The 19,073-nt window shown below is 41.1% G+C and overlaps 1 protein-coding gene across 1 annotated transcript; it reads right to left on the reverse strand.

The window, feature by feature from the left end:
• Positions 1–762: 762 nt before the first annotated feature.
• On the reverse strand, positions 763–16,072 carry CSDE1 (cold shock domain containing E1, RNA-binding). Its single transcript, XM_010011675.1, has 19 exons — positions 15,647–16,072; positions 12,811–13,009; positions 12,043–12,152; positions 11,597–11,689; positions 10,956–11,053; positions 10,705–10,786; positions 10,251–10,379; positions 9,966–10,091; positions 8,917–9,129; positions 7,292–7,432; positions 7,044–7,202; positions 6,374–6,481; positions 5,359–5,534; positions 4,880–4,992; positions 4,098–4,217; positions 3,702–3,880; positions 2,602–2,765; positions 1,989–2,121; positions 763–1,330 (listed from the first exon to the last, which is right to left on the reverse strand). Exons 2-19 carry the CDS (start codon positions 13,007–13,009, stop codon positions 1,283–1,285), a joined length of 2,391 nt encoding a protein of 796 aa, XP_010009977.1. The 5' UTR covers positions 15,647–16,072; the 3' UTR covers positions 763–1,282.
• Between the last annotated feature and the right edge of the window lie 3,001 nt (positions 16,073–19,073).

The raw sequence follows: 19,073 nt of genomic DNA on the forward strand, positions 1-19,073 counted from the left end.
ACAGGGCGGAGGGAGCGCTCGTTTTGTCTCAAAATCAGTAAAACTTTATTCTATTTCCATTCTTTGCCATTAACAGAAAAACCTGGAGAAAGCAACGTCTGTTTTACAAAGATAACGCATCTCCCCGAGAAACCCCTACAGCGAGAACAGAGGTAACGTGAGAAAACAAAAACAACCCCAAAATGAACAGAACCTGAACAAATCCAAACCCAAACCCCGGAACTCGCCTCGATCCCGAGCAAGAACTCCTGATCCTGTTGGGTAAATAAGACTCAGACCAATCAATCCGGTTTCTCGCTTGATAAAGTGTGACGGGGGAATGGAGGGGGGGGAACCAAAATAAAGCACACAGACATCAACTATCCCACCTCGATGAAAGGCTCGGTACAGCTATTATGGGAAGCCTAAAGGAGTATTTATTCTGTTACAGTACATGGTGCCGGCTGCGAAAAAATAGAAAAAAAAAAAAAAAAGTATTCACTTCAGGCACAACTTCTTCCTTTGTTTCAGTTTAAATCAGTCAAGGAAGGGGGGGGTCAAAGCTGCAGTGTTGGAAGCAGCAGATTTGTGCATCGTTTTAAATATATTTAAATTATCACACTGATGGCACACCTCAGCCTTAGGAAATTCTGCACTGCAAGTGGTTCAGAACGCTACAAACAGAAAGTGAACCCAAAAGACTCCCCTTGGGCTCTGAACATCACTGGCGAAAGGACCCGAGTTAAATGAACAGGAAAACGTCGGAACATTTGGCCATCAACATAAGTTATCTGAATGTTCAGACAGATTTGTATCAAGTTGAACTGATTCTGCCCTCACGTGGTCCTCGGGGGGAGCAGTGAGCTGAAGGGAGCCTCCCGCTCCCACTGGGAAGCAGACACAACGCGGTCGCACACTAAGGCATAGGAACACCTTGGCCAAGATGATAAAACAGAGAGAACTGTAGTGCAGAATTCCATAAGGTCTGCCCGAGTCGAGCTGTCTATAATGTTTACTCACAGAGGCAATGTAGAGTTGCAGTAACCAGTTGCGTTTAAATGCACCATTCAAAACAAGCTTCTAAAATGTGATACTATAAAGGCGCCACCTTAAAGTTCTCCAAAATGCAACTGTGCATAATTTTAAAATGGTTTCATAAATTTATTTTAAACATAACATGAGAAGGTGTTAAAACCGGTGTAATAGCTTCTTAGAATTTGGAGGAAGGGATGAACAGGGAGATATTCAGTACCCTTCACCAGCCCCCACCACTCAGCCGTACATCAGGGATGGGGTTTGGGGATCAGTCTATAACACCAGCTTGGCGGATCTTTCTCTCTGCACCAAATCCCTGAAAGGGAAAAACAAATAACTTTTAGCTCCAGCCTCGCACTTTTAAAGTCAACCTGTTCTCTTCCAACCGGTACAGAGCGCGCACGCTCCTAATTAGCGACATTTGTCTTCAGAAACACAGACAGCAACAAAACAGGTTCTGTGGGTTCCTGGATGCTCCAGAGATTCCAGCCACTTCACTCCTGTTTATCAAGTGGTGGCAGAACCTCCTGTGAAGGCATTTCATTTACTGTCTCCGAAAAGGGGAGCAGGAGGTTTATGAACAAACCTGGAGAGCCATCGTGGGTTAGAACACAAGCAACAACTGGTTGCTTTAACAGCGCACACACTTCAAAACAGAGACACAGGGTACAGCTCCCTGACATCATGTAGAAATAACCTGATCTCTCAGAGCAGGTGAGTAGTTCATTACAGAATGAAGGTGGACACTGCGCTCACTTCAAACCAGAGCACACATGACTGACACAGGGTACAGCTCCCTGACATCATGTAGAAATAACCTCATCTCTCAGAGCAGGTGAGTAGTTCATTACAGAATGAAGGTGGACACTGCGCTTCAAACCATTCAGGTTTCCAACTGAGGAGTCAATTTGATGTTATCCAAGTTCAAACCCAAGCTGCAGTTCCTCTGCAACGCAGCGTTTTGTCTTACATACCTTTGAGTTATCCGGTCCCCGAGGCTGACGAAGAACTGTGAGCCGAGGAGCATTGGCATCATCCAGATTAATGCTCTTTAAACGATTAACGAGTCTGTCAGGACGTGGAGCAGCCACAGCCTTCGCGCCTTCACTGTAACAGAGTCAACCAGAGAGCACGCATCACTTCCCAGAGCTGGTATGAGCTACTCACCGTCCCCATCAGTACCACCCATGCTGTGCAAAAGCAGACCACCCGGGTGACACCACACACTTCTGCTTCAAAACCACTGCTTCAAGCACAGGACTACAAAATAGCAGTAGCTCAAACCCCTCGGAAGGGTATTCTGTAGTGAGTAGAGGCCTTTCATTTACTCTCATGCACATCTAAGTAGTATCTCCTACATTTCTGTTCCCTTTAACTGCAACAAGAAAAAGCTTCCGAGTTGCCAGTACATAATGGCATAGCATCAACATCTCCAAATGATGGCAGCTCTCAGGTGAGAGGCTCTCACTGAAGCCAGAAGTTCAGAGCTCCCATTTTAGGAACAGCTCGGTTTAGAAGAGGCTTGCACCACCCTGCTGCGATGCAGACATCGTGCCAGATTAAGTCACTTGAATCGTAAATCCTCACCAGACACGCCACACGTTACAGGCACTGCATTTTCCTGTGCGCTGGTTCAGGATTACAGAGAACTCCACTTCATCCCCAGCCTGCAGCTCCACACCATCCTGAACTTCTTTGACATGGAAGAAGAGCTTTTTGCTGTCACCCACTTCATAGTTAATGAAACCAAACTGAAAACCAACACATCACGAGGTTATTTTTTTTCCTCTGGATCTAAACAGATTCAATGCCTTACTCATTATTGCAGTTTAAATGACTTTTAGAAGTGGAAATGCAATTTCTACACTGATCAGAACACTCTGTCTAGAAACAATACTTCTGGAAGTCTAGGCACTCTTGGGCTGGTAAAGTCACATTTAAACCCCAAAGTCTATAGAACAAGATGTGAAACCTGCAAAAGTCCTGGCAGCATTCTCAGTATTAAACTGAAGAGTGCACCTGCATGTTCTTTTCCAAGACTACTCCTTGTACAGCAGAAACCAGTCTATTTTTTGGTCTGTCTCTGGTACAACGAGTCAGTTACTCCCATTTACCATTTTACTCAGCAAAACTCACCCCTCTAGAAGACAACAGCAAAGTGCTGCAGAATAGCTGTAAAACCAGAAAGCATCCACAGCACTCAATTTCCTAAGAATTCTGAGATGCAGCTGGCCAAGTTATGATTATCCTTCATGTTTCAGGTGGACTGTAACCACTGACTGCTTAATGCTGGGAAGCAGCTTCTAAAAGCAGAGTATGCAGCATTTTGTTTCTTTTTTTTTTTAAAAAAAACCCACTTTTTTAATGTCCTGTTCAGCAAAAATTAGTTGGAACAATTTCTAGGACATCCCAGAAAGAGGACCAGAATCAACTGATTCTGATCAAGAACTGCTGCCCAGTAGCACCAATGAACCAGCAGAACCAAGTACTGTGTTCACCTTCCCTGAAGCCACATTACACAGGTTTGCATAAGCCAGTGCTTGGGTGACACAAAGCAGCTTCCCTAGGCTGGGATACAAAGCAATCCAACCCTGCCCAACAACATTCATGGATTATAGTGCTGAAGTGGGTTTTCATCTACTCCATGTCATGTTAACTGGTATTTCCTATGAACATGCATCACTCACCTGATCTTTCACACATTCCACTGTGGCTCTGCGGAATGGTGTGATGTTAACAGCCATTGTCTGCCCATTTTGACCAAGAACACAGAGCTGAAACTTCACAGTCTCTCCCTTTTGCAGACAGTCACCTTTGTTTGCCATTCCAACAATTCCAAATGGATAAACCTCTCCTTTCATCTCACCTAGAGGAGGAAAAAGCACAGGACACTTGAGAGGCATTCCTTCCTACCTGAGGGCATTCAGAACTTATTTCTGATATTAGAAATGCTGCTCTTACTATCAGCTTAGTAGTATGAACACAGTCTGTAGTATAGCTCTCAGCATCTCTATTTACAGTTTATTAAACTTCTACACTGCTTGTGCATTTGTGAAAGAAACTCTTGTAACTTAAAATCTTACCATCCTCCATGACTTCAATCATGCCCTGGTATTCAGTCTGTGTGGGATCTACACTCCTCAAAGGACGAATTACTTTACCAGAGTAAACAGTTGGATCAGCTTCTTCAGCGATACCGTTCACTGAAAAGAGACAATGGAAGAACAGGATGTTCTTTTCATACCTCAGTGGTCAATCACTTACTCTTTTTAAGCTAGTACGCACAGCAAGACACTGAAAGCAGTGCACTATCACCCACTAAAACTGGAACAGCTTTAAGGCAGCAGTAATGACAGCTTTTCTAATCAAGACCACACTGATATTTCAAACACTGAAGAAGAAAAACACTAGTTTCTTGTGAAACTAGAAACCACTGAATCAAAGTATTTTACTTCTCTTCCACTGCATTTCCATCCCCCACATACTTCAACCATTCAGTAACCTTTAAGTATGCTTTTTCTTTGCCCCCCAGTCCTTAATACCTGCATACCTCCTGCAAGGCACAGCACTATTAGTGCAATTATGAATTTGGCTTGTTCTGCCACTAGCTCTCCTGTTATAACCCTCCAATTGAAGGGGACAAAGTACAATAAAGCTCTAAAGAGTTGCTACTGTCCACAGTCTGTTGGTTTACACTTGTCTGTTCTCTGGAAACATAAGCAACAGCTTTCATGAAACCTATGACCACCACATTAAGCATCATCCTGTTGGTCTAAGCTGCAGCTGTAAATGGATTATTAACAAACTTTATCCATCAACAGCTGCCAACAGTCTTGTAAGCAGAAAATACGAGGTAGAGTCTTACCTGCATGTGTTTTGTTCACCTTTTCTGCACTAACTTTGTTTCCTTTGCCTTTTGACAAGCTGTATTCAACAGTGTCTCCAAGTTCCAGGCTATCAATATCACCACAGTATTCACTACAGGAACAGAATTACGTACAACTTTCCTTTAGTTATGTGATAACATGTGATATTCATTCAACATTTACGCAAGTTGATCAGAAACTATTTGACTAGTTCAGCACCTCACATTTCCAAGAAGCATTTCAAATATACAGTTAACTGTATTTTGTGGCCTAGGATTCACAGGGATAGAATACCAAGGCTGCTGACTAACAGAAAAGCCTGAACCAGTCCAGCAAAGATAATAAACGGAACTTGAGGCACCTAAGCACATATGCGTGCATGAAGTCCAGATGGGTTTAACAGTAAACCCTACAAAACTCTGCCCCCCAACTAAGCAAACCCACACAAACAAGCAAATAATAATAAACTGTCATTCACCTGTAGTGGAAAAAGATTTCCTTATCATGATTTGCTGTTTCAATAAATCCAAAGTTATCTTTCAGGGCTGCCACGTATCCCAAAAGCCTCTTCGAGCTGTAATTGCGTCCTAGCATTCTGACAGAAACGGCTGTCTGCAGACCAGTTCTCTTCACTTCACACACACAGAACTCAACCTGTTGAAGAGGTGCATGTCAATACTAGATAAAAAAAACCCAAACAAACCACCACCACCAAAAAAAATGCCCCAAACCAACTGATTTCAAAGCTGTGTAGCTCTAATCAATACCTGCACTCACCAGGGAACTAGTTTTCTAACCACTACATTCACAGAAACATCTGTCAGTCATTGACATTTACTGCATTCCAAAGAGGAGTAGTCACAACTAGTAGCATCTGCAAGGCAAGCCAGGCTCCAGCACTCAGCTTTTTACCCATTATACATGAGAATCTTCCTGTTCCTGCAATTTGCCTCCTTGCACTACACTTACCACCAGGAGCCCCCAGTAGACACGTACTGAGCTTCACCCAGGTTTCTAAGGACAGTATTTGATGCCTTCCTAGTACAGCTCCTGAACACTGGTAGTTTTTAGGCTGCTCTTCCAGATCTCCAAGCTCTCTCCCTTTCCATTATCCCTCATGCTAAGCTGGTCATAATGGTATGTGCTCCCTCTTCACCATCCATCTCAAAATCTCTATGCCAGTTTCCCCTTGACTATTCACAAGCAGAGCCCAGTGTCTTAAGAGATGAGACCTCCTTGTTTTAAAAGCATCATTTACAAATGAAGACACTATTTTCACATATGTATCACCAGGTTTCAGGATATTATTCCTAGGTATACAGAATATTAAGCAACTCAAACCTAGGACAGAGCAAATGGGTAACATTACGCAGATGCCTTGTCCTTCATTTGTTCCAAGAGGGAGGACAAATCCAGTAACAAGGCAAAGAGAAGCTCCCACCTCACAGTGCTCAGAAAAAAATATTTCCCAATGGTATACTTAGTTATATTGCCTTATCTCCTATCTGGGGATTAGCAGATCCTTCCACATCCTTGGCCTGGTAAGGAATGGTCAGTTTTACTCCACAGTCATCATAAACAATTATTCCATCCTCAGCCTCCTAAAAATAAGACGTCAGAATTCAGCAATCAGTGTCTCAATTGTAAGTGAGCAAGTTTCCTATGTACAATTCAAGCACTGATCATTTGAGCCACAGTGGTTTGACAGTAACTGGTGAAAAACGCAACAGAGCAAATGACTCTAAGAAGCTTTAAATGATACAGTTGTCTTAAAGTGAAGTGTTACTACCCTTTCCAGTAGGTATTTATTAAGTCCTCTGGTATTGTTTAAAACAGCCTGACAACACAGAGGTTCTCCTCTAGCCCTAGAAACTTTACTTTTTTATTCTATCTAGTACCTAATAGAGTAGGAGGTAGAAAGAAGCTTCCTCTCAAGTTCCTGGAAATTACCTTCAATAATATAATCATTAATAATTTCTTTCTTATCTTGTTTCACACAGGTTAGTTTGTGCTGACTGCTGTTGTTGGCTACTCAATGTATTTCACATTTATACAAGATTAACAGTGCTTCAAAAAGTGGAATTAGATTTTTAAGCAAACAGCCCCAGGCTCCAAAGCCAGGAATGCAGAACAGATACTCCACAAGTAGAAGAGCAGCATTACCTTCTCTTTGCCTTTATTTGGGCTAGTGGCTTTGGCTGGAGTGGCTTCTTTGTCTATAGTGCCCACAAAACGATGGTCTGATTGGGTGTGGAAAGAAACCGTGCCCTTTGGAAGCTTCTTAATCCTTATAGCATGATTTCTTTGGGCAGACAACATATCCTGGCAAACGAGACCAATCCGATTTTAGACAGACTGTAGGCAACACCTTTTAAAAGTAAAGATTTCTTACAAGTATTAATCTCACTTACAGGAACGACAGTAAATTCTACTTCGTCAGAAATATGGAGTTGATTCCCATCCATAATTTCACTGAAGTGAAAGAACATGCGAGCATCCCGGTCCACACACTTAATGAAGCCAAAGCCATCTCTCATTGCTGCAATCACACCCTGGGAATAGTCAAAGGGACAGCTACAGTTTTACTACTAGTATGTGACACCTGTCTGCAGGTACTCCATGTGTGTCTGTGGAGTACACAACCTAAACACAAGGTCCGAATCCTATGAAAAACACCTCTTGGTTTATGCAATATACTGCCTTGCAAACTGTAGTGTTAATGGCTATGGTCAACCTGAAATGCAAACAAGATGTACTTACCTGGTTTCTCAACTTAATGTCTTAAGAGTGACATGGAAAAGACTAAGCCATTAACAAGGACTACTACAGTTAAAAGAACCTGGTGTTACTACTACACAGAGAACAATTCTACAAATGTATACATATAACGCACTAAACATACAAGAACTTATCTAAAGAGGAAATAAAAACAGTGGTCAAAGGGAAGTTTCGGAAAAAGCCCATCAGATTTCCAGGCAAATGAAGAAGTTGCTTGAAAGAGTTCATTATTCAAGTCAGGAAGAACTAGAACAAGATCATGCCAGAGGCACAAAGCAAGGCTGAATTCACAAACATGTTCAGTTCAACCTAGTTCCTACAGAGCCTTTAGCAAGTGTCAGGGAAGGCTTATAGGATTTAAATGTCCATGCAACGATAATTTCCACCTTTGGGAACATTCTTCTCTTGCATAGCTTCCTGAGCTTTCCAAGCTCCCATTCAGCTAACACTTGCCAGCCCAATGACAACTCAGTTCAGGCAGGCAACTATATCCGGCCATAATCGAAACATAAGAAGTCTATAGGATAGAAAGCCAAAACCCAAGAGGCTGAAATTCAGTGGTTTTCTTAAAAGCAAAGGCTCCCTAACCACAGCAGTGTTATCACACCAGTATGTAACTGGTCTTCGGTTGTAAAGCAAGGCAAACTTACAGTGTAGCTGGAACAGAACCAGCATTCCAAATTACAGGAATGAAAGATATCCTATAATACTGATAGCACGTCCATCTTAGTCCCTGTAATCCACAGAGTTTTTTTAATAAGTGATGGAAAGCAGCTCTTTACTGTCCTTCTGCTGGACCCTCAAAGAGAGACTGGCCAAAGCCCATGCAATCCCAAAGGTGCACACAGTACTGCCTCTGATTCGTAAGACTTTTCAGTACCTGAATAGCCCCAGGTTCTTCCAGTTTTCCTCAGGAACTGAGTAGTTACTTATTCAGACTCAAGCATGTGAATTTTTAAACTAATACTTCACAATTGCATGTCTTTTGCTTGCTATATATAACCAGCCAGCTAAGGTCTGATTTTCTGATATGATTCAATTCACTCAGTAGTTAAGGTTTTATTCTTTTAAAGGAAAGATGCGCAGCATTAATCCTGAGTTTTCTATCACTCAAGCACTTTGAAGTGTATATCTAAGGATTTCAGAAAAGGCAATGGAAGACACCAGTGATTTTTACATTGAAGTTAGTGTTCAAGACAAACCCCCGCCCTCCATGTTTTACTTTCATTTCCCCTCAAGAATTAGAAGAGATACTTGCCATTTCCCTTGTTTCATTAGTAAACTGGAAAGTATTGGGAAGAACCTCAATATTGGTGGCTCGTTCCAGTTTGTCACGTCTGTCTGTTGAAATATTGAACCGAACGTGGTCACTTTCCAGCAAGGTCACCTTGGATTTTGTATCTTTGTCTCCAAATGGAAGTTCTTTAGGAATCACAAAGTCAACTTTGATGCGGCCAGGTAATGGATCACTCTATAGGCAGAAAACCCAACGGAAGATGTTAGTTCACCTGCAAGTCTCAGCATAACTGCTGGCAGCATTAGTATTTCTGCCAGCTATTCTAACAGAAGTATGGATGACACCAAGTGCCTGCTGGACTCAGACCACTATGCTTCATTCCTATCACTCCTTATTTGAAATTTGCTGTCCATAGCCAAATTAAAGGTGTCTTTGTTGTGGTTTGTTGGTTTGGGGATTTTACTTAAAGCACCAAGCACGTTATTGCCAAAGAAATTAAGACTATTTCAAGAATTGAGTTTATAACCATGCTTACACCACTTCTAAAAAGCAGCCTTACCAAGTGTCCAAAACACACAAGAAACCCCGCCCCAACCCCTCCCAAACCAACAATGCAGACTGGCCTAAAGCCATAAGGGAAGTGCTCTTTCCTCTAAGGCAAATATTAATGGTCAAGTTATGTCAAACACCTCTTTAAGTGTTAATCCTCACAGGAATCCTAAGATCAGGCATTTCCAGCAAATATTTTCTCCCCTTTTCCCTATGCTTTTGCCTTAGAGATTCATCCTAAACCAGTTAAATTCAATGGGAAGTATGTGAAACATTAAAGAAAACATGTACTCCCCAATGTAGCACTACCCTAATTCTTGTTTTCCATCATCTTTAGAAAAATTGTGTACTGTGCCTGCTATCAGTGGTTGTAATTGGTGAAGCCCAAACTTACTCCTTTACTCTGATACAATGCTCGTGCAGCAGACTGTTACAGGGAAAGGGGACACTTCCTGCTGGATTGGAATTCAATACAATCAATAAACCATTTCACATAAACTTCAGTAAGTACTGAAATTCACCTGGTTTTTGCTGGGTACTTTTGGAATTACTTTGGTTACAGTTCCTTCAAAATGTTCAATGCTGATATCTTCAAAAATGACAGTTCCTTGAGGCAGAAGTCTAACATCTGTTGCAACTTCTTTACCCTAAAAGCACAAAATCAGTCAAACACCCACACAGATGAGGTAAAAAGCCATTCTCCCATGAACCTCCTCCCTCCTTTTACAAGTGAATTTGAGAAAACAGACAGCTGTCCAGTTATGCTCTAGCATCTTGTCTTCAGTTTTTAATGGATTTCGTCTTACATTTCTGTCTTTGATTGTAAACTCCACATCATCACCAGGCTGTAAGGCTTCTAGGTCACCTTTAAATTCACTATAGTGAAAGAATATCTCCTTCACGACATCACCCCTCTCAATAAATCCAAAGGCTTCCTAAGAACAGAACAAAGTGTTTAATAAATTGCCTATTCTCTTAACATAGCAAGTTCTACCAAAGACAATAAAAGACACACCAGAATAACAGATTCACTAGTGCACACAGCACAGACAACCACAAGAAATTAAGGTATAAATGGAAATAAATAGGACTTCATTTGTTAAGAAGATCTGTATCAAAGATCAGCTGTTTCACCCAGTTTACACCCACAGCTCCAAGTTGTTAATAGCTCTTAATGCCCTAAATCTACTACTTGTAACACCACTTTTCAGAACAGCATTTCATTTTCGAAGGAAACGTGAAAGCTGAAGCACCACTTACTTTCATGGCACAGACTACTCCTTGACAGCGGGCTTGTTTCTTTTTTAGTAGCATAATGTTACGAGCACTTACAGCACCAGTACTAGAGGAGGGGGAAAAAAAAAAAGTAAACAGAGCAAACCAGGAGTAACTTAAAACTGGAGCAAAAACGAAGATTATAATTCATAATGTCATTTCAGTTCTTGGCACAGGCATTAATTCTGCCTGACTACTAAACCAAGCACGAAGGCAGAAAAGCAATACCAACTTACTGTTTATTTGTATCAATTATAAAGTTGATTTTATCTCCTGTTTCCAGCTGTACATTTCCTTCAACATCCTCCGGGGTGTAAGTCAGGTAAAATACTTCCTGAAAATTAACATCGACCAGTATTATTACTTAGTATTTGGAGAATAGTAGTTTCAAAGAAAGATTAACACAGTTTTAACAACAATACCTGCTACTAAAGAAATTAATTTACTCTAGAAAATGGAAAATGCTCAAACATGGCATGCAAACCCGATCATTTTTCCCCCCATCATGCTGTTTGGATGAGTCTTTAACAAGCAATTTAAGTTGAAAGGTTTTTATGTGGCCATCTTGAAATGTTAGTTTCTGATCTTTAAATGTTCAAGGTAAGGATACATGAACATTACAAACCCAGCTTCATGAAGTTTTAAAAGAGAAAAGCCAACTCTGTGGTTTTATACAATGTTCTCCATGGATACAAGCAAGCAAGCCGCGGAATTAACATTTCTGCTTGTAGTAATTACCAAAGCATGCTGGGTTTTGGCCAAGAACTACAGCTCTCAGCAGTGTCAGTTGACTACATTATAAACTGCATCACAATTTTTGCTCATAGACCACGTTGATGGACCAGTGAAAAGTTCAAGTAAAATATGCAAGCTTTACCCCATTACGTTCGTAGCATACACTCCCTGTTGGACTCTGACCCGGGGCAGCTGGAGATTTACTCTCTAAATTGTGAGGAACAGCGCACACAACCTACCAGCCAAAAACAAATAAAATCCATTGCTAGTCATTTCAGGAGCAGCACTGTTGAATACAACACGAATCTCATATCCCCTACTATACACTCATGGATGCGCTTCCAGTGTGCAACAGGGAATGCCATGTTGCAAAGTCTCACTCTTACAGAGCATCTGGTGACTGCAAGAACTGTTTGGAGCTAAGGAAATGCTCAAACAGAACCTCTGACTTTTCCACCAGAGCAAAGCTACTACATTTCAGTGTAACTGTACATCATATGTAGTTAATATGCTCATGCTAAACAAATCTAACCTTCGGTACTGGAATAAAGCATGGAAATTATGCATGTATAGCAAACAGGCACTAACTTGTCCATTTATTCGTTCTTCAGGTAATATTTCTGGCTTTATCTTCACCAATTTAATAGCAATGGGTTTTCCAGTTCGGCGGTCAGAAGACACTTCAAACTCAACATCATCTACAAGACAAACAATAATGGTGTCATGGAGTTTTGTTTAGGGGTTTTGTTTTTTAAACATGTGATAATCCATTGCTTGCAGCCTAACACAAACCTCAGGTGCTTTTGTTACCAAGGAAGGACACGCTATTTGCAAATTATTTCTCTGGTTATCTGCTTATTCCTAAAAATCTATTGTAATGGCTTGGCCCTCAGTAATTCCCTCCCCACTATAAAGCAGACTTCACATTGAAGTTCAGACAACATAACATACGCCATTCATCAGTTTAGAACCTTCACTGCCACATTAATCAGTAGCATGAAGTAGCAGCCTGCCCATTCCAAAACACAACTGGCCATCTTCAAACTAATTCTAAAGACAAAACACTTCTGTAAGTAGATTCTTCCACAGTCTAAGCACTTACTTCCATCTCACTTATACAAGTTTGACCTAACTCCACACCTTTTCCAGAAGGGCTACAACTACATTAACACAAGCTGCACAAAGCTTAAGCGTTACAGATGCCTCTCATCAGGAGCGGTGGGTTAATTCAGTTGTCTCTTTAGCCCACCAGAAGCAACAGCACACATTTGTTCATACCACAAGATAAAAGGATTTTCTATGGCAAGTGAGAGAGCCTGGTCTTCACTCAAGAAGATCTGAAAGTTGTCTCATTACCTCCTACTTTGAGCTCCTGTAAGTTGCCATTGTACTGGGAACAGTGGAAGAACAGTCTAGCTTGCCGTTCTGAACACTGAATGAAGCCATAAGAGGTCAGCAGTTTCTCTATAACCCCAGTCTCACGCAGCGCTGCCGAAGTACCATTGGGGTACCCGTTGTGTCCATTGTTGTGGAGCAGGTTTGGATCAAAGCTCATCTAGTTAAAAGAAAACACAGGGAGGGGAAAAGCCACAAACCCCACTTATTTACTTAAAAGAGGTTTCTTTTCTCCATGCCCACATCGCAGAGTAACTATTACTAATAATAGAAACACAAAGAGCTTGTGGAATTTATTGTAACGAGCAAATTCTAGAGTACCAAAATAGTCAAGCTTTTGTAAAACCATCTCTAGACAGGCAACACATCTATAAAATAGGTCAGAAATACAACACCAAAATAAGTATTGTTTAGACCAAACCAAACTTTTGACTTTCTGAAGTATTACACCTCAAAGTACTCCCACATTCACTATTTCACACCAGAGCCAGGAAATACCTGAAGTATCTGCTCTCTGAATTAAGCAGGTTTAAGAAAATGCAACAGTTCTGAACCAACAGATTCAGCTTCACAAACCTGCAAAGTTTGTCCCTAGTTTGTTCATTCAGTCTTTCATACTTAAAAAAAAAAGGTTTTAAGTGTTTAAACATTTCTGCACGGTTATGGAATTAACACCCCATTAGTTACAGATTCCCACCATCTCCCCATATTGCAATCTTGAGGCAACTTCCAGAGAACCTGCAAACCTAGAATCAACCAAATGTAATTGTTTTAATCCTTTTCTACTTAGCCTAATGTAATGTACAATAATTTTGTACCAGCTTTAGGGATGTGCCTCTTCAGGCACATCTGACACTGTCAAAAACTTCAGGAGAATGAGAAATATTCTATTTCAACACAGAACCGTAACACCAGTGCAAGAACACATTGCAGCATGGAAGTTCACAAATATGAAGCAAAGTATGTAACTACTATGTGAACAGCTGGTTCACAGCCAGGTTAGGTACCAATTTTACTGCCACCATATTCAGATGGATAGCCTCCATACCGTCCCAGAATTAAGTAGTCAAGTGATTACATAAGGTCTTCTGAAGACAGACAGTAAAATGCAGCATTATCTGTTAAACTGGCACGATAAGCCACAGCATAACAGACAAGCAGCTACTCAACTGCTTAGTTTTCATCAATACTGCCCTCTTAGTCTACAATCAGAAAGCCCCAGGTATCAAGATACCCTACAACCCTGTGCTACCCGGCATAAAGCAGTACGCTCACTGTTCAAGTCATAAAGTACAAACATGTCATAAAATAGTGATTCAGAGAACATGGCCCCAGCAGAGACCCCTGGAGAACTCTCCTCCATCCTCCTCAGCCTCTAGCCACCAGACAAAGGCAGCCAAGGCTTTGTCTAGCCGACTTAAAAGCCTCCAATGGCAGAGGTTCTACCACCTTCCTGGGTTAACTGTTGCAGTGCTGTGCTACTCTCCCAGAAAAGATGTCTCATGAGCAGCCCGAGTTGCTCAAGGGATGAAAGCCACAGGTGTTGCTGCTTCCTTTATGCAGTCGATTACGTTTAAAGGCCATGTTTTCTCAGGCTAACAAAAAAAGCACTATACAAAGCTGCTGAGTGTTACAGACTAGCTACTGTCAGCATCACTGCAATGTATGAACCCTCATCTTTCAAGGGGGCAGTACCTAGGACATTTCATACACAAGAAGGTGCCCTTGTGGGAAGGTAACAGCTGAAGTGTTTGATTTTAAACCATCCTAGAGTTTTATAAGTTGGCCCTGCAAGCAAGGTAGCTGGGGGAAGGGAAAAATGGTATATTGTTATCCCTTTTCCCAGGAGGATAACAGGCAATACCATTAATGCATTCTGAAATTTCAAATGAGTGTGAGAAATGCTCTTTGTGAGACATTTCCAAAATGGCCACTTCACATCTCTGCTACAAGCTTGAAGTACAAAAACACACATACACCGCTGCCACAGATACTAAACAGTAGAAGTAACCAGGTGCAGGAAACTACACAAATCTACCTAAAAATTAAGTTCAGAATTGCCTAGCTTAGCGTTAGAAAACCACACTGTTCTAATCTCTTGCTCAAAGAATACCACTGCATGGTACCACCTGAATAGTTTGAGTTTAAAGGAGTATTAATAGCATAGCACAAAGAACTCATCATCAATCATCTGAAGTCTGACAACTTAAGTTCAAAGATACACTCCTCAGGCTGGCACTAAACTCTGCTGTAAAGAGAAGGACACATTACAGTATCAGCAGCCTTTCTAGATGTTTGTCATATACCCAGAGCTGTGCAAACATAATGTTAAAACAGAGCATAACAAAAAACCAAACACAACATCCATTTATACAGATCACCAGGAGTATTGTCATAAAACTGTGCTTTAAGAAGCTTCTAGTAATAAGCTACTACCTATTAATTTGCAAGCAAGACTTACTTGGACCTACAATGTAATGGTTCTCTACCGCACCGTGATGATTGCCCAACTGTGCCAACAGTTTACTCCCAACAGCTGACTTCTCAATAAGCAGTTGTTTGAAAAGAAGGGAGTTGAACCACAACACTACCATTACTAGAGGAGAGAAACATTAATAACCAGCTCTCTAGGGTTATAAACATCATTAACTAGAACCATATTGCAAGTACTATTAATTTGTTATACTATTACAAAGCCAACATAACAGTAAAAACCAACAAACATTCTGTTGGCAACTTATTTCCTATTAAGTCCTGAAATAAAAATATACAAAACTCTCTATGTATGTGCACCAACCTCGCAGTGATATTCAAATATTGCACTTTCAGTAGTATTAGCCGATTTTTCTGTTTCAGCACAAGTTTCTAAGGATGAAGACTGCTATTATTTAAAAAAATAAGAAAAAAAGAAAGAGAGAAAGAAAGAAAAAAGATAGCAAGAGAACTTGATCTATCAAGCTAATAGAGAATACAAGTGCTGCTGCCCTGGGCAGTTTCAATACAGCACTGGAGAAAACAAAGACTACTAGCAGCGTTGGGACGTGCTCTTTTGAAGCTGTTGAGTAGGCACAAACTTCTTGTTTCAGATCAAGCCTTGTGTCTTCAGTGTAAGTTTCCTCTTCTTTGGTCTTGAGTTGTTGTTACAATGTGGTATATTCTTTTCCTGATCTGAACTTGAAGCAGCAGTTTCAGGTGGTAAATTCTGTTCTGTTCCACTTCATACTAGAGAAAGGGAAAAGGCACAAACTAAGTATCACTTTAAAAAGAAATTCTGCATGAGTCCCACATGCTCCTACAAAGAGGTGCAGCTCCCCTACCTTAATACTGAAGGCGTGATCCATGCTAAGCAAGACTGGTTTACAGATATATTTGGCATTCCCACTTTCAGCTTTGTTTTCCAAGAAACTACCTCCAAGCCAGTGATGTGGCATTTCCAATTTTAAACTCTGCATGCAGCTGGGCATTTCAGGAAAGGTACAATTAAAACAGCAACTTCACTTGATAATACAAGTCTTAATCTTCCTATCAATTACTTTATATGCTGCCCCATAATTTAATTACTAAGTGCTTGCACAGACCTTCAGTGTAGCAGGCAGGGTGTTTGTGTGGGAAGGAATTATAATTTCCTGCTAGTTTTTGTTCCAAAAGGCAAGTCAAGGACTAACAATACCCAAAGCACCTTTAGCTTTGTATAAGAAAAGCCAAACTTCTAAGTACAGATGCTGTATGCGCCCTACACAGCATGTAAAAACTGCAGAGCTGTTCTCCAGACTTCTTGAAACAGTGTCTGCAAAATACTGATCACATATAGTTAACCCTTGTATAGGTAACACGACAGAGAAGCCTCTCTGTAACCACATTACACTTTGTGACTTCATGAGAAAGTGGTTTAGAGAAACTGCCACTACTACATGAAACAATCTTAGAGAAACAAACTTTTTGGGAAGAGAAATAAAAATCAAGTTTGATTTGAGTTTGTTGCTTACTCAGTAGATAGAGGGGGGGAAAAAAAGGGTGAGATTCGTGTGGCCAAAAGCTCTAACTATGACTCTATGGATAAACTAGGATGTTCTGCAGTCAACTGAAGGTACAAAGCATCAGAGCATAACTCTTTCCAAATCATTTCACAAGTCCCACACCAAATGAGAAAAAATATGGACCAAGTCCATTTCTCCATTGCAGTGGGGAAACTGATTTCACAATTTACATCTACCTTTGAATTCCCTTTAATGAATTTGAAAGAGTCAACTTAAGTGACTGAATGCAAAGACATTTAACTCTCCTCACAGTGAAAATGCTGACTGCAGGCAGCTATTACAAATCAGAACTCTAAGCCCCAGCAGGACACAATGGCTGCGTGCAAACTCATCACCCAGTTTTCACACAAGTTGGTATTTCAATGACCTCTCCTCCAGCTGAGGCACCTTCTTTTTGTCACTACTCTGAAAAGCTTCCATCTGGAATAAGTTTTCTAATCAGACCATTCCACATACATGAATGAGATTAAATAAGGAACCGGATGAGGGTGGTACAAACCAGTATCTGGTTTGAAAGATCTGCAGTGAACCATTCAATTATAAAAACATACAAATTAAAGACATGAAGCTATTGGAAAAAGTAAATGGACCACTAAACTTTGCACAAACCTCCCTATTAGATTCAGGCAACTGTTACCAGAATCACTTTCACAATAGTAGTATTTTTTGGACAGCATTTCAGATCTCAAATGAGCATCCCCTTCCCTGCCCAAGTTGAGGAGAAACAAAGCAGACAGGCACTGTACCACAGGAACTGCACAGAGTACCCATGTACTTCTCTCTCATCTAATTAGACTGATACTATTAGAGCTCTACTCGAGCTGTAACTATCATGTTACATCTCTCATTTTCCTGGAAACAGAATATATTACATTTTCACGGAATAATCAAAATACCTCTTGTGCCCAAAGATAACCAAAGCTGATTCTATCAGTCAATGGAGTAAGGCATCAGTTTTTCCCTTATAAGCTGGTCTGATCTGGTAACAAGGCTGGTTTACCACAGTTCAGAGGGCTGTCAAGCAAGCACAACTCAAGTAGAAAAAAAAATCTCACTGTGTGTGTCTGCCTCAAATTCTTTACTTTTTAATTCAGCTGCTATAAATACTCCTCCAAATGGTAAACACTCAAAGCAGCTGCCCAGCCCCCAAGTCACACTGGGTTCACATTTGTGTATTTACAGCTGAAAGGATTAATGCAGACAGGGAAGAGCTGTACACATCCTGTTCTTGAAGCCTTTCAGGTGCACATTTCGCAAACTGACAGTAAGTCACATAAAGCTTCAAACCACCTATCCAGGCTCACAGCAGGACCTGCTGGATTACCACCACTGCTTTCTTGCACATTTTCTTCAGAAGAAAAGGTAACTTCAAGAACGTGCATTTTACTGGATGTAACATGTGCTTCTGGAAATAGCCATCTCTTACATGACTACGATCAAGTTTAATAAAAGTAAGACTTTGTATTTTTAAGTATGCACACACAACACAGCTCTTAGGTACTTGGAGATAACACTGTTCCACATCTTTTTGTATGACTACCAGGAAGCAGCACTGAAGACTAGCTTGAGCGCCCCAATCGATACATGACAGCTACAAGATCAGCCACCAACATCCACTGGGTCAGTGAAGTCAATTTTACATCAAAAAAAACCCCCAAACATCTACGGGGGGAAAAAAAATTAAAGAACTTCCAAGGACATCTTGTTCCAGTATCTAAAGGGTGGCTACAAAGAACACGGAGACTCCCTTTTGACAAGGAGTCCCATGGAAAAGCTGAGGGGTGATGGGCACAAGCTCCTGGGGAGATTCCAACTGGACACAAGAGAATTTTTCCCAACGAGAACAACCAGCAATTGGAATAATCCCCCCAGGGAAGTGGTAGATTTCCCAGCACTGGACACTGTTATGATTCAGCTGGACAGAGTGCTGGGACATCCAGTCTAGGTAATGATTTGCCTAGAGAGGTTGGACCAGATGATCCTTGACATTCCTTCCAACCAGGGATTCTCTGATCTGTAAAAGCACATATACATACACAATCGTTTACAAACATAACCATAAACCCCCAAAACCGTTTTCTTCGAAGGGGATGTGGCAAGAGCCCCGCGCTCGTTACTAACCGAGACAACAGAGAGCCGGCCTCAGGCCGATGGCGGCTCGGCGGCCTCCAGGGCCCGGCGCGGCCC

The sequence above is a fragment of the Nestor notabilis genome, unplaced genomic scaffold (genome assembly GCF_000696875.1).
Source record: "Nestor notabilis isolate BGI_N333 unplaced genomic scaffold, ASM69687v1 scaffold17533, whole genome shotgun sequence".
In the NCBI taxonomy this organism is placed as follows: domain Eukaryota; kingdom Metazoa; phylum Chordata; class Aves; order Psittaciformes; family Psittacidae; genus Nestor; species Nestor notabilis.